General features: G+C 31.1%; 2 protein-coding genes across 3 annotated transcripts in view; one reads left to right on the top strand and one right to left on the bottom strand.

The window, feature by feature from the left end:
- Positions 1-14,642, bottom strand: part of LOC138336028 (uncharacterized) — a 65,887-nt gene that overhangs the window by 27,904 nt on the left and 23,341 nt on the right. The window contains exons 4-10 of the mRNA XM_069285330.1: positions 10,656-10,778; positions 8,464-8,518; positions 8,130-8,192; positions 7,104-7,148; positions 3,478-3,537; positions 2,613-2,675; positions 2,283-2,420 (exon numbers count right to left, since the gene is read on the bottom strand). Of these exons, the coding sequence (XP_069141431.1) occupies positions 2,283-2,420; positions 2,613-2,675; positions 3,478-3,537; positions 7,104-7,148; positions 8,130-8,192; positions 8,464-8,496 (402 nt within the window). The 5' untranslated portion in view covers positions 8,497-8,518; positions 10,656-10,778. The remainder of the gene's footprint in view (positions 1-2,282; positions 2,421-2,612; positions 2,676-3,477; positions 3,538-7,103; positions 7,149-8,129; positions 8,193-8,463; positions 8,519-10,655; positions 10,779-14,642) is intronic.
- Positions 1-14,642, top strand: part of LOC138335347 (uncharacterized) — a 39,309-nt gene that overhangs the window by 19,057 nt on the left and 5,610 nt on the right. The window contains exons 1-10 of one of the 2 annotated variants that reach the window (XM_069284393.1): positions 11,028-11,232; positions 11,486-11,561; positions 11,757-11,904; positions 12,199-12,284; positions 12,594-12,630; positions 12,875-12,918; positions 13,276-13,345; positions 13,604-13,812; positions 13,889-13,939; positions 14,231-14,400. In XM_069284393.1, the coding sequence (XP_069140494.1) occupies positions 11,559-11,561; positions 11,757-11,904; positions 12,199-12,284; positions 12,594-12,630; positions 12,875-12,918; positions 13,276-13,345; positions 13,604-13,812; positions 13,889-13,939; positions 14,231-14,275 (693 nt within the window). In that variant the 5' untranslated portion in view covers positions 11,028-11,232; positions 11,486-11,558 and the 3' untranslated portion in view covers positions 14,276-14,400. Of the gene's footprint in view, positions 1-11,027; positions 11,233-11,485; positions 11,562-11,756; positions 11,905-12,198; positions 12,285-12,593; positions 12,631-12,874; positions 12,919-13,275; positions 13,346-13,603; positions 13,813-13,888; positions 13,940-14,230; positions 14,401-14,642 lie in introns of those variants that run through there. The other variant, XM_069284402.1, reaches the window with a different exon arrangement.

The following is a 14,642-nucleotide window of genomic DNA, read 5'->3' as shown; positions in this document are numbered from 1 at the left end:
AAATATGTATCGTTGTAAACCACGGTTTACAATAATGTCAAACATATTAAGAAATATGGCATGTATCTGCCATAACATAGCAAGATAGTTAAGACGAATTTTATAGATAGTAAATCGCCTTGACGAAATAATGCAGTTTAGATTTGTTAAGATAATGATATGTTTCGTTTTCATTTAATTATCTTGACTTTACCACACTTTGTTCAGAACTGCCATATTGTGAACGCGTTGAAAAAATGATCACTAATCAAGTGACGTGTCCCATTTAGAACTGTTAAAGAACATTTCCAGTGGAAACATATACGGTAGTATGAATTCATACATAAGTATATTGCCAAGAAGTCGCCTTATTATCCTGACAAGCCGACTTATTACATAACTAAGTTTACTTCAATGTCTTGCTATGTGAGATACATGTGCATGCCACCATATAAAGACAGTGAAGGAAACATTGAATTATAGCTAGAAATATGTGTTTACCATGCTGTCAATGGATGGAATTACACAATAATGTACAAATATTCTTATATAATTACATTTTAATATCCAATACGTTATGATATGATTTGAAATATGCAATGATTTGCATTGTGCACATTGAAGAAACCTGTAATAAAGCAGAATTACCAGTTAGTGCTATGGAATATTATGATATATCAATTTTAATTTGAAAAATAAAACTATAATCACATGTTTTATGTTTGATTGTAAAGAACACTTCATTTTTGTGAATTTTTTTAAATATTATCTTAACTTGAAGTAGTTGTTCAAGAAATTATACTTTAGTGTATATTCTGTATGATATTACGACATGTATCATTTGAATACAAAAATGAATATCCAAACGTTTTCCAAATACATAAAAAGGTAATGGCATCTTCATCATGGGGTATTGTGTTTTGAATATGTTTGAAAAGTTTTAAAACAAATAAATAAAAATGGTTCATTTTCAGGTATAATAATAATGTAATTATAGAACATTTCTAAGTTAGAAGTACGTTATGTAAAAAAAAAGACTTATCACATACCTGCCCCGTCTATCCATGCCATACGACCATCATAAATATATATTTACATTTTCACTGCAGTCCCACTATGTAACCTTACCAAGAGCAGTTTGCATTCATATAGTCTTTGAACATCAATCGCTTATCATGACGTCATTACCATTGTGACGTCACAATTGTCGTGTCAGCGATCACAGAAAACGGCTGTTCAAATGGTTGTTCCATCAATGACGATAACGAATGATCATTATAGATGCAAAATCCCTTGGTATTTCATCATAAACTTGTAACCAAATGTAAATTTAAGTATTTAACGTCTTTCAGTTGGCATTCAGAGTCAATATGAATGCCAAATGAATGCTTAACTAAGACACGTGTGTAATAACACGATTGTGACGTCATAAGTAATTTTGACGTCATAATCTTTATATGGCGTCACATGATTGCCTCAGTAGACGGACAATCCAATGTAATATGAAACTTAACACTCATGTAAGATCCTCTATATACATGTTTTATCAAACGGACGTTGAAAAATTATTTCAAACTGCGTTTAATCTGGTGCAAGTCAACATTGGATTTTTTTTTTCAAACTGCGTTATTGTAAGTCCTTGTAAATATACATGTAATTCTTTATCCCTTCAAATATGTATATTGGTATGTAGTTGTTGGATTGCATAATGATTTCAGAATTCATGTATTAATTAATTATTTCAAACTGCGTTATTTTTTCAAAGTGGGTTGTAACACTGGTTTGATGATAAATAAATGAAAATAAATATAAAATAAATCCAATATACACATAGTAGGATTCCTGCAAAATATTATTCGGTGAAAGCGGAGGATATTAATTTGGGTCTGTCCGTATGTCCGTCTGTCTGTAACGCTTGGTTTCCATGCAATACCTGCCACAAATCTTAATCTCGATTTTTTTTGTAACTTCATCACTTGGTTAAATGTGCCAAGGGCTCAGATGAATTCGATCGGGACTTTGATTGGACCCTATTTGGCTGTTTCCGTTTAATAACTCTCGCAAATATTACCGGATTTTCTTGAAACTTAGTAACATGCTTACTTGTCTCGGGGCCTTGGCCAAGTTCGATTGGCACTTTCATTTTGGACCCTATTTGGCGGAGTTATGGGCCTTTGATTTACGAAAGGGGGGATATAAAGTCCACGGATTTGCTTGTTTAGATCACAACACTGATATCTGTTTTGTGTATTTCTTACTATTTAATATTCTATGTTGTATGCCATAGTACAAGCATCACCTACCTGTAAGTGAAACTCATGTTTGAAAAGTGTTTGTCCACAACAGTTGCAATGAATGGAAAAGGAAAAATTTGGAGATTTTGCACTAGCAAAGCAGTTCCAACACATACACTGGTTTTTGCAACATTTCCCCACAAATACCTGAAGTAAATAAAAATAAAGAATGTATTAGCTTATACCATGTTTTGTGAGCGTAACTTTATATAATCGATATCCGCAAAGACAGAAAACTCTCACTAGTAAACTTAAAGCGTAACTATAGGATCAATCAAGGGTTCAGCATTAAATACAACTTCAAGCTAAGAAATGACAGATAATATTGATAATACTCACATTTGATAAATCAGCTATTTCTTCGCCGCAACGAAGGCATACTTGTGAGTTTGTTGCCTTGCTCTGTATGGGATTGAATAATACTCATTATAGTATCAATGTAGCTATTATGCATAACATAATTATTATACTTATCTATTCAAAATCATTAAAATATGAAAACTACATCAAATAAAATTTAATTTATTTTGTTACTACTGGAAAGTTCAAATGCGTATGAACACATTGTAACTGAATAGTAAAACACGATTGATCAAATAAAACGAAATACATTAAAGTAATATGTGCCATAACTGAGCGAAAAGTACTTTTTTCTCTTCAGTAATCTATTGAAAATATTTGATTAATAAAGCAGCGAAAATCATTCAAAGGCCCAGACAAAAATGTGTGGTACCATATAAGCATCAGTTTGTAATGATTTAGGTATGCTTAATGAAAACATATCAACATAAGTCCCTTACAATTACTAATAACACTTTAGAAATATCAATTTAAATTATAGACCACAAATTAGCTTTATGGTGTGACCGTATGTACGCATTTCACTACACTGTAGACGTAATTGAAATTATTTTTGGCAGGAAAAAGTCATTTTGAAATCATATCTGTCTGTTTAAAAGTAAAACCTATGCATTGTAGGTATTCTCCAATTGTTGGTAAATTTTGATGGTGAATAACACATGAAACCTTTTCTTAATTCGTCAACATGAAAATTAAGACACATATAACTTCAGGTGAATCACGAATGTAAAACATGAAACTATTTTAAAACATGAAACTATTTTAAAACATGAAACAATTTCCCTATACAAAGAAAAGGAACAAATAGCAAAACTATCTGAAATGAAATTACAAATATCACTACCTCAAATGGATGAGCATTTAACAGGTATTGGTCTCTTCGATAGGGTTCTTTTGTGTATCTCTGCAAGGTAATATCAAAGCATACAGTACTTTACTTTATGTGCATACATTTAGTAACTTAATTCTACTAGCTCTCGAACTACCATACAACCACCATCCTAAAGTCAACGCCGTCTGCTTCAAATTGTTATCATTTCAGTAGGTTACCGTTCACGCCTTTCCTAATGTTCTCAAGCGATGTCAATCGGAAAGAGATTGGTGATCGCAGGTGATCCTAAGCAGATAACCAGATAACAATTATTAACAAGAAATATTAGCGTGGCCAAACTTCATTTCAGCTTTCAAATAGATTTTACTGGCCCTTTAGACCATCACGAAAGGTTGCTTACTGAATTATACTAATTAAAATTACTTTTCATAATGCTTTCATTGATTTTCTTTGTCATTAACACCAGAAAAGACGTTTTGTTTTTTTTTTTTTTTAAATTGCTGCGCATTTTGATCAAGTTTTCCCTCAAATATTAAGAAGCCATTCTCTGAAAGTATCAAAATATCATGAAAAGTCATAGTCGTAGATTTTGATAAAACTTTTACATAATAAAGACCTTATATATGGAATAAAAATTATATATTAAAAATGCAAATGTTCACTATTTCGATGGTAACCAACCACGTTTTTTCCCAATGTAATATAGTAGAGTCCATAGCAAATTCAAATGGCTTTTGCAAATAAAATGCACTCATAGAAATAGCTAATATTATACAAATATGTTGGTTTTATAATGAACTTTAAATGAGTAAAAAATTAGATATGTGTTATTTCATTTAAAAGAGATATCCGCATTTGCAAATTAAAAAATTCGCCTTTGTGGGCCTCAATTTAAGCACGAATTATCTCCCCTATATGAACTCTTCACTGATAATTTGAAAGTGGAAGTATTGGTAAATCCTGCAGACAAGTGTGGTTTTTTCAAGGAAAAAGTGAACTAGATAGATCATGCAGACGACTGTATTGTTTTGATTTGAATTTCACTGAATTATCATCTTAAGTAAGTTTATATGATGTATGGATATATGTATATATAGTTTGTATAAATCATGGAACCAACCCTCTGTGGCAGGAGAGGCGGGGTAAAAAGTAGTACATACAAATGTATTTTCAATTGCAACTAGTCATAGAGTTAATATTGTAGCCAAATTTGGCCAGAAACATCCTGGAAGGAAGGGAAACAAGATTTTGTATAAATCTTGGCTCTGTTATTGGCATGTAACAAATTACAAATGAGGAGTTATTATAGTATTTACATTGTATAGAGAGTTTTGATACATTTACATACAGGATTTTTTCCTTACCTTCCATTTAATTCCGTAACCACAGTGTCGGTGAAATGATAAAGTGTGTTGATGATCCGTCATTAAGGAATCCACCCTATGAGATGATCATTAACTGTTATTTACTAAGAAATGTAGAATACTCTTTTACTTCACTTCTGTTTTATTACATTATTTAAAGTTGCTGTGCCGCTAAATTCATGGGAAAATTTTGGTCAAATTTGCAAGCTACAAACATTGAAAATGGATTTAGTTTACTTTAATTAAAAGATTCAAACACAAAACTGCAAGCATTTTTGATTACTTTGCATTGAAAAGGTTTCGACAAATGCATGTACATTGACGGATAATTCAAACCAGTGATCATAATCTAATTGGTTTGAAGCTAACATCTTATTATCGGTATGTTATATCGATATGTGAAATTATATACAGATGACTACATTATTTCTCACTTTAATCTGACTACATTATTTCTCATTGTAATCTTCAAAGGAAATCTCTGTAGACTGTAAAGGCCTGAATGTTATGCATCCAGCTTCATGATATTAACCCCTGGAATATCGAGGATGCAGTAAAACAAGGTTATAACGAACCTCCAAAAACTTATGATATCACTTTACACGTTATAAGCATAGTTCATTATACATTTATTTTATATGTTCAGTAACATTGGCGGGAATAACTTTAATTCACTATAGAACTCTTATAAAATCATACAGAGCAATTGCCCGTTATGCCTATCAGCATCAATGACGTCACATCACACATGGCGTCATAATCAGAAAATGCTACGACATTTGAATTAGGAATTGAGTGAAATCACCCAAATATTATTTTCACTTATAAGGGAATGTAAATACCACTTTAATTTTCTTTCTAAAACTGCATATTTACTGTGTTTTATTTTTTTTTAAAGTCCACATGCAAAAGAGATAATTAATGATAATACAAGATTCTACAAGATAAAATCGTCATAGTAATAGTTTTTGAGATTGCTTTTTTTCAAAAATAAAAAAAAAAAAACAAAAAAAAAAAAAAAACACACACACACATATCCATTTTTTTTTATTTCATGCATAATAAGTTGAACTTTCTAATAATAAAGTTTGCTGTAGTTCTATGATTACAATTTTTTACAATTAAGTCACGAAAATAGGTAAAATATGCACTTTCAGATTTAACAATCTGTTTGTTTACGACTGTATATTGTAAATATTTCATTTATATGTTAAAAACATATTGACATTAAATGCAATTTTATATTTCATTGTCTTTGTCTGTAAAGCCACTCTAACTTTCCCTGTTTTTGTTGGTTTGTATTAACAAGTGTATTTGATAAAATCGTCATGGTAACAATTTTTCTGATTACTTTTTTTCAAAAATTGAAAAAGAAACATATCCATTATTTAATGCATAAAATTTTAAACATTCTAATGATAAAGTTTGCTGTACTTCTATGAGTGCAATTTTTTCACAATTTCATTTATATGTTAAAAACATATTGAGATTAAATGCAATTTTGTATTGTATTTGTACTTGATTTGTGTAGAGGCTGACTAACAATGACTGTATACCAATTTTGGTGGAAATCTGAAACATTGACTTTCCATCCATACATGGGATTTTATGCTTATAGGGAATGGCTCTTAGTACGATTTATTACGAAAAATGATGGGCGTAGGCTGTAAGCCTTTGTGTCCATATCATATAAGTATGCAATAATTAATTAACAGTAACTTCTGGAATACAATTTTCCGTTACAATATATATACTTAAATCCAGTGTTTGTATAATAGCATTTCAAAATAATTCACATTCTTGGCACCCACAACATTTTAAGGTAAACTATTCTATTTGTCAATCACTCGAAAACTGAACAAGTTTTTCTTATCTCCAACCGATATCGGTTTTTGAAATTTTACATCCATTTGAAAAAAAAACTTCTATCACACGATTATCATAAATATAGTTCACAATCTTAAAAGTATTAAAACATAGGTTATATTTCTCATTAATTACGGAAATAAAAAAAGTGTTTCGTAAGTGCATTTTAAAAAACGTGAATCACGAACAGTTAGAATAAACCAAGTAGTATATCAAATCACGAATTGCAAATAGTCACCATAACACATAAATCAAATCCCAAGAATGGATCCATTATTATCACATTAACATCTGAGTAATTTAGTGACCTGCATCGGGCAGTAGATGGGCTACCTCAGGAAAACAGAAAATTGCTGTGTATTTAACTCAATACTATAGATATATAATGATAACTTGAGCATTTCCTACCTCAATTTTCACTTTTGGTGTGGATTTTGTATTATCGGTTTCCCACTGAAATATTGATAAAATCAATGAACAACTACGTTACAATGGTGGGATATTTATATAGCTTTTGATTGGTTATATGTCAGTCTAAACATGCTTGTTATGTCGTGACTAAAAACAATATGATGGTGTCGGTGCAGGTCGTCTATTTGCCTAATCTGAATACATTTGTCAGCGAATATTTTTAAACAAGTGTACCAATTCAAAGATAAAAGAAAATTGACAAAACTAAAATATGCATGTTAAGCTGCCTAAGTGTAAATAAAAGAATATAATGTATTCCTCAACACTGAAAATAAGGTTTATATAGGAAATAAAGTTATTCCTCTCCCTATCTCCATATAAACCTCACCATGTTTATATGTTTTATGTTTGTTTGTACCACCAATATCAGGAGAAGACTATATAGTCTATGCCTAATGTCTTCTCCCACTCACATTTTAACACCTTTTTGACAATAACATTAAACTATTTTATCGATGCCGTTGTGTCGAAGTCTGCACCGTGCCTGGACAAGTGAAGTACGCCATTTTGTGTCTATTTAGTATAAAAAGTAATATTTTCCAAAAAAAAGAGACCATTATCTATCCTAATTTGATTATTGGTTGCATATTTGTACTTTAGATAGATCCTACTCAGGTATTGCTTTTATGGGTAACGTGTATCGTATTTAACAATATTGTTAGAAGTTGTCCATGTTTTTGTTTTATTTACCTTCGAGGGATAATTTATGATTACTTTATGCATTACTTTGAAATGCACTTGGTCAATCAAAATGGAAAGAAATTATCATTACATAACGGTGTCAACTTTACAAAAATAAAAATAACCTAAACGTATTTTTCTTATAAACAACTTAGTATTGCCCACATAAAGTGTAAGGAAAGATTCATTTTTAACGCATGCACTTCTGGTTTTTGTCCATATTATAAAAAGTTGGCAGGCACATTCCAGGAAATGGTGATAAAAGTTTCTTTTTGTACTTACATTTTTAACACTTGTCATTTGCTGTTGGTCGTTCAACCCCGGGATGTTTGAAATTCTCCGCGGCTAGAAATATAAAGTGCGATTTGTATTTTGGACTTGCTAAGATGTCAGTTCCAATCGTGATATATTTATCTTTTAAAAACTTATAGGTAAACAGACGAGATAAATTAATTAGATCTAATAATGATATCGTACGGTTCAATTCCTATAAATACTGGGAGTATAAGGACATTAATATTTAACACTGCATGGGTAGTTTGGTATTGCAAAGTAAACAGTGATTAATATCTTGATTACAAAGAAGAAATTATTTCAACTGGAATTTAGTACTTACTTGAACGCTATATAGAGGCCGGTGGCTAGCCATCTTTACTGTGAAAACGAAAGCTCTGAAAATGAACAAAGATGCAAAATGATGACAAATTAAAGCTAATCTTCATCACAGATAACGTCGGTTTTTTCGTGCCATTCTCGGAATCTTTTTTTAGAGGTACGAAAAAGGATACGACCAATCAAAAAGTCTTTAGTACGAAAACAAAGACAAATAAGTTTTATAGGTATGGGCACAAAACAACCGAGATCTAAACATATTTTTGTTTTTGATTTTTATTAAATGTATTGCATTATTTTAAGGCAACTGCTTATGACATGTGAAACGTTGCAACATAAATATATTTTTTGTGTTTGTCTGAATAAAAACATAATTGTTTTGAAACATATATATATATATTACATGTAGTATGAAGCGTGTGACCAATCTCACTGTATTTATTAGATACAATAAAAATATGTAGAAAACAATAAAAATGTGTTTAAAAAACCGAAACTGTCTTTATTATTATGTATTCATAACATGCACATTCAAGAATTTGAAATGTGTTTTGTCAAAATGAAAACATTGGTTCGATATTTGAGACATGTTATTACAAATGCCCTCAGTGTTTAATACACACGTGACTGACGATATTGTATTATGAAAAGTATAAACTGCAAACCAAAAGGTTTTTGTTACAGCACTTTCCATAGGATTAACGAAACGAAAACGAAAGTAGTGTAGGTCTTTTAAAAACCCACGTCTCTTTTCGACTTCTGTGATTCAATCAAACACGCCGTAACGAAAGTCGATGTGGTATCGTTTCATTCTGTCCCACAATCAGTGAAATAAATCTAAATCTCAGCCAGAGTTTAATGGGTGATATATTTTGAACAGTTATTAATGAATTGTTTTATCTTTACAAAACACAGCTATTTTTTTAAATATGTAGTTAGGTTCACATCAAGTCAAAATATTAATATTTAATGACTGCATATATATTTTTTAAAGAAACTAATTGAAATTACGTTTTAACTAAAACTTTAAAAACAATCATACACTTTTATGAATATAAAATATATATTTGAACAAATTAGAATATTCTAATAAGTAAAATGAATGCCTATGGCGTGAGAAAACGTAGTGAAAACAAGCTGTTATTAGAATTGAAAACAGAACCACAGATATACATCTCTAATGTAGCAGTTCTGTGACTCCTCGTTTGTTCCTGACACACTTAAGGTTGTCATAAGCTTAATCAAGGCAATTCCTCTCATTTTCCAATTACTCCTGCAATCAGCCACCTTTTAGCACTACACAAACCCACAAAACAGAGACTGAGGGTACGCCTTCTACTGTAGCCAGGGAAACTGAAAGCTTATGCCTTATACTGCTATTATGGTTATAAAATGAACCTCGAAAGGACGGTCACAATTTAATCATACACCAACATTCAGAACAACACAGGAAAAGTTCATATCAAATATAGGTAGTATTCATACAAAGGAGAGAATAATGAAAAGTATTATCCTCATATAAATACAATGTAGAAACACCTGGGATAACCGATTATTCTAAATAAAATAAAAATGTTCTCAAAATCCATCAATCAATTCAAAGTATCACAAAAAGACCGACATCATTAAATTTTGTTTACGCCACATCCATTCATACTATTGGTTCAACTTCCTAGAATTTACATTTACTATCCAAATGAAGGGGACATAATTGTGATAAATCTCAAATGTGATAACTGGCATCATTTTTAAGTATAACTTTCGTTTTCCTTTATTGATGTAATGATAAGATTTGTTATCATCAAATTAATTTATTTATAATGGCAGATTAAAATTGTGTTATTCAACTGTAAAATAACTGACTTAACGGATCTCTCTCAAGTGATATCGGTATTTCGTGATGTTTAACAATATTACAAAGCAGTGTTAAAAAAAGATACGTTCATTATAAAAAAATCCCTATTTCCTTTTGTCGTTTATTAAGATTTTAGAAATTATTTAGGGTGCTTGTGAAATAAAGAAAAAAAAACATTTTTTTTTCCTAAAAAGAAAATAAAAGCTAATACGCTGTATAATATTTCAGGAAATAAAATACTGTAATGCCACAACTGTGTGATCGATTTATATCATTTTTGCAAGATTAATACGATTAATAATTGAACATTTTACGACATGCATAGAAACATTTTTACTTACGTTTTCGCACTTTCAACCTATATCTTCATCCTCCATCGATCTTCAATATGAAACCAAAAACCGAAGCTAAGGTTTAGGCGTTGAGTTGATATTCAAACAGAACCTTTCCTCTCTGAGTTTATTCTGAAATAGAACATTATCATAAAATTCCTACTTGCGTTTTCGTTTTGAAATTGGGTTTCCTACTTTCGTTTTCGCTATATATTGCCATAGCTTGTAATATGAAAAAAAGTTCTACTTTCGAGCAAAATTACAAATTTAGGTATGTCATTTTAAAATATTATAGATGACAACTATTAATTTTACTTTCATACATACATATGTATATACAAAATATAATTTCTAACTCTAAACTCACACAGGTGTTTGTATGACTCATTGTTGATAAGTATAAACTTCCGCTTTCGTTTTGTAAAGCAGTGTCGAGTGTTTTAAGTGTTTGGATTTCATGGTGCACATTGTGGAATAGATCTTTCGTTTTGCCAAGGAATTTTTATGAGGAATGCATTGTTTGTCACCAATAGAGTTTCGTTAACGATTTCGTTTGGAAACATGGCAGTATTACAAGAATAAAAAGGTAAGCAGACAGACGTATGTGTTGTCATGGAATAGCCTATCTATTTATAGGTATATACATTACTGACGTAGTATTAAATATTTCCTTATAAGTTTGATCGGTACATGGAAATACTTTTTATTCATAGTTACGTATATACACTCTTATAAAACTTTAATAGCATTTATACCTATATTTACATACATTACTCCGTTAACTGTCTTATATGTTTTATGTGTAAAGGCACCAAACAAATCGCATTATTTCATTTCAGATGAATGGTAAAAATGAAGCACCTGCCTATATAGTTCCCCTTATATACACCCCTATATGTAAAGTGCAGTATAATGGTACGTAGGGATCTCGAAAGAGTTTATATGGTTATTAAGTTTAACTGGTTACAAATATAACGTATTCTTATGCTTTCTTAAACATGGATTCAAAAGTAAATAAGAAATGTAAAGTTTATGTGTGTGTTCCTGATCAAGTCTTAACGTTAATTTCCCTGGTTTACACATAGTAATCTGTATGTTTCTGTTTGTAAGGGATCCACTCCAGCCAAACACAATTCCAAACCTAACATTACCAAACAACTTCCTGTGACAAATAACGACACGTGTAATTTGAACAAGGAAGATACCGGCCAACAACAACCACGTGTGTCAGACACAACCACAGACACAAAAGACAATGGTAATATATTGTAGTAGAAATATTATTGTTTCAGCGCTTATCACACATGAAATTTAAAAGCGTTAATTGTATGTTTAAGTAATTAGTGCGAGTGTTGGAAGTTGTCATTATGACAACGGCTTCAAAATAGCAAATACAAAGATATAAACACAGATTGAATGGGAAAATATATTTCTGGCTATTATGTAAAGTATAATTTGAGCTCAGGTTTAATGAGAATAAAGTTGAAAGACTTGCTTTATTTTTTAGATTTATGATTATAAGTCAACTAAAACAATATTTATTTACTTGCAGAATTCATTGATGGGTTAAGAGGGGGTCACTCCCAACCTGGGAACAATGCAGATATTGATGGCCGGGGACATGATACTGTGTCAGAGGTTTTGATTTCTTCGTCGCTTCCACTCATAACAGAATTGTTTTTTTACTAGAGTGAATTGTTTACTCATTTTATTGAATTGTTTTAAGCTATTTTCTCAGCACATTCCGTGATAACACACGAGACCAACTAATTGAATGTCCAGACGTTAAAAGACTTTAAATCCTAATTTGTTTATAATCTATCTAGTTTATCTACGAACAATCAAATTCAGTGTATTTTATTTTAAAATGGCTAATGCAATACACATTTACTCTAGATGTTGTCATAAAGTGTTAAAGTAATTGTAAGTTATCTGTTTTCAACATAGGAACGCGCCACAGATACAACGTATACAGACAGAAAAGGTAATATTAGTACATTTTATCAGATACTCCAGTAAAGCAAAGACGAAGTTGAAAGAATGAATACAGGATTTTTATGTCAAGAAGACACAAATAGGTAATTGATCAACGCCTAAACATAGGAATGGTATTTATCAGTATTTAAGTACTTATATGCCAGACATTGAACAGTTTATATACCTGTAAGTTTATTTCTAATACACATACTGTTATGTTTTATTGTTTTGAATTGTTTTATTGTATTCAGAGAAATGTCAGTTACCGGACAAAGATTGTGACCAACAAACCGTGGTAATGTATTTAGCTTAGTACAGTATATGGGAGATAACTCTGGAAACCTTGTTTAATATATCTACTTAAATGTTTAAAAAGTATATAAAGATAAACAACTCATGGTATCATAAAACGTTAATGACAGATATCAGAAATACTACCTTCACATCCAAATGGTGGCATTATCATGTATACATTCAGTTATTATTACTTCTTAACAATTTATGTAAATATTATTAAAATATATTTATATAAGCCAATTATGACTTTCCAATGATGTTGGACTGATTAGATACTGATGAGAATTAGTTCATATGTAAAAGTTGAAATATTATTTATTTATATACATGCTACGTATGTTTACATACAATGTAGGAAAATACGAATGCCGAAAACATACAGAAAACGAAATTAACAACCGAGGAGAGTGCATTCCATAACAGAGGTATGGCATATTATAAGGCAATGCGTTAAAATCTCCTTAAAATATTTGAATGATCACATTGATATCACTTAAGTTTTTATGGCAAAAGACCGGTTTCAGTTGATTTATCACGTTAGTGGTGAAATGGTTTTACACGGATGTGTCTTATAATGGCGAAAGGGCTATTTGAAATTCAAATGAACTCAACATCTAAAGTAGCTTTAGAACAATTCATGTGAGAAAAAAATCAACATTATCGATATGGTTACCTTCTTTCAGAACTATGCAAATCGGATGACCGTAAAAGCGATGGAACGAAAGAAAACAATGATGGCAGCGAAGAAAAAAGTGAATGCAATACAGAACAAAGCAAAGAGAAGAAAGAAGATGATGCAGAGAACAACAAGATAAACAAAGAAGACATTGCAGACAAAAGCGAGGAAAAGAAAGTAGACAATGCTGACAGAAGTGATGGAAATCTGATACGAGTATCCTTTACAGAGTTAAACAATTTATTTAATTAGGATATATAAGTCATATGTCTTCTCCTTAACTATCTCCTAGGGCCTTCCAAATGTTCATTCGAGCACATGTTACATTTCTTCACTCATTCAGGTAAGTCATTTTAAGTCATATGCCTAACTGTTCACAAATATAAACAGCTGTATACTGACCGACGACGACGTAACACATCTTTCCACAATACAACGAAGGATTTTGGAATATGTTTTCGCTACTGTCTAAACAAGGCTATCTATCATAATATCAAAGCTTTTATCTAAATAAATCTTGACGGTAGTTTTCTGCTGCTTAAAGACAACGTTTATATTTTCTACATATAACCAATAAAATACATTTAAATACTGCGCTTCTCTTGGTTGAATAATTAATATTTTCGTATTACAGGTTTTGGCACAAACGCCAGGCTTCATGAATAAATTTGTGGGATAGACGGAACCAATTCCAGGATGTGTTCCAAGGATTAGGAGCGTTCAGCAAATATCACATCGAAGTCAATGAGTCGGCGAAACCTGTCATACATCCGCCACGACGCATGCCTGCTGCTTACACAACAAGTTAAGTTAGGCGTATTTGACCGACTCGTAGAACTGATTAGGTCAATTCGATGGTGATTTTTACGAAGTCGAATGGCAAATTACATATTTGTTTAGACTCGAAAGATTTAAACCGTGCGATAAAGTGAGAGCACTACCCTATGCGGACCATTGATGACGTCACCTCAAAAGTGTCTGTTGCGAAATATTTTTCGAAGTTAGACGCTGAGTGCGGATTTTGGCAAATTGAACTAGATGAGCCG

Source organism: Argopecten irradians, chromosome 1 (genome assembly GCF_041381155.1).
Source record: "Argopecten irradians isolate NY chromosome 1, Ai_NY, whole genome shotgun sequence".
In the NCBI taxonomy this organism is placed as follows: Eukaryota; Metazoa; Mollusca; class Bivalvia; order Pectinida; family Pectinidae; genus Argopecten; species Argopecten irradians.
The sequence above is the reverse complement of the archived record's forward strand: the minus strand, read 5'-3'. Positions and strand labels throughout refer to the sequence as shown.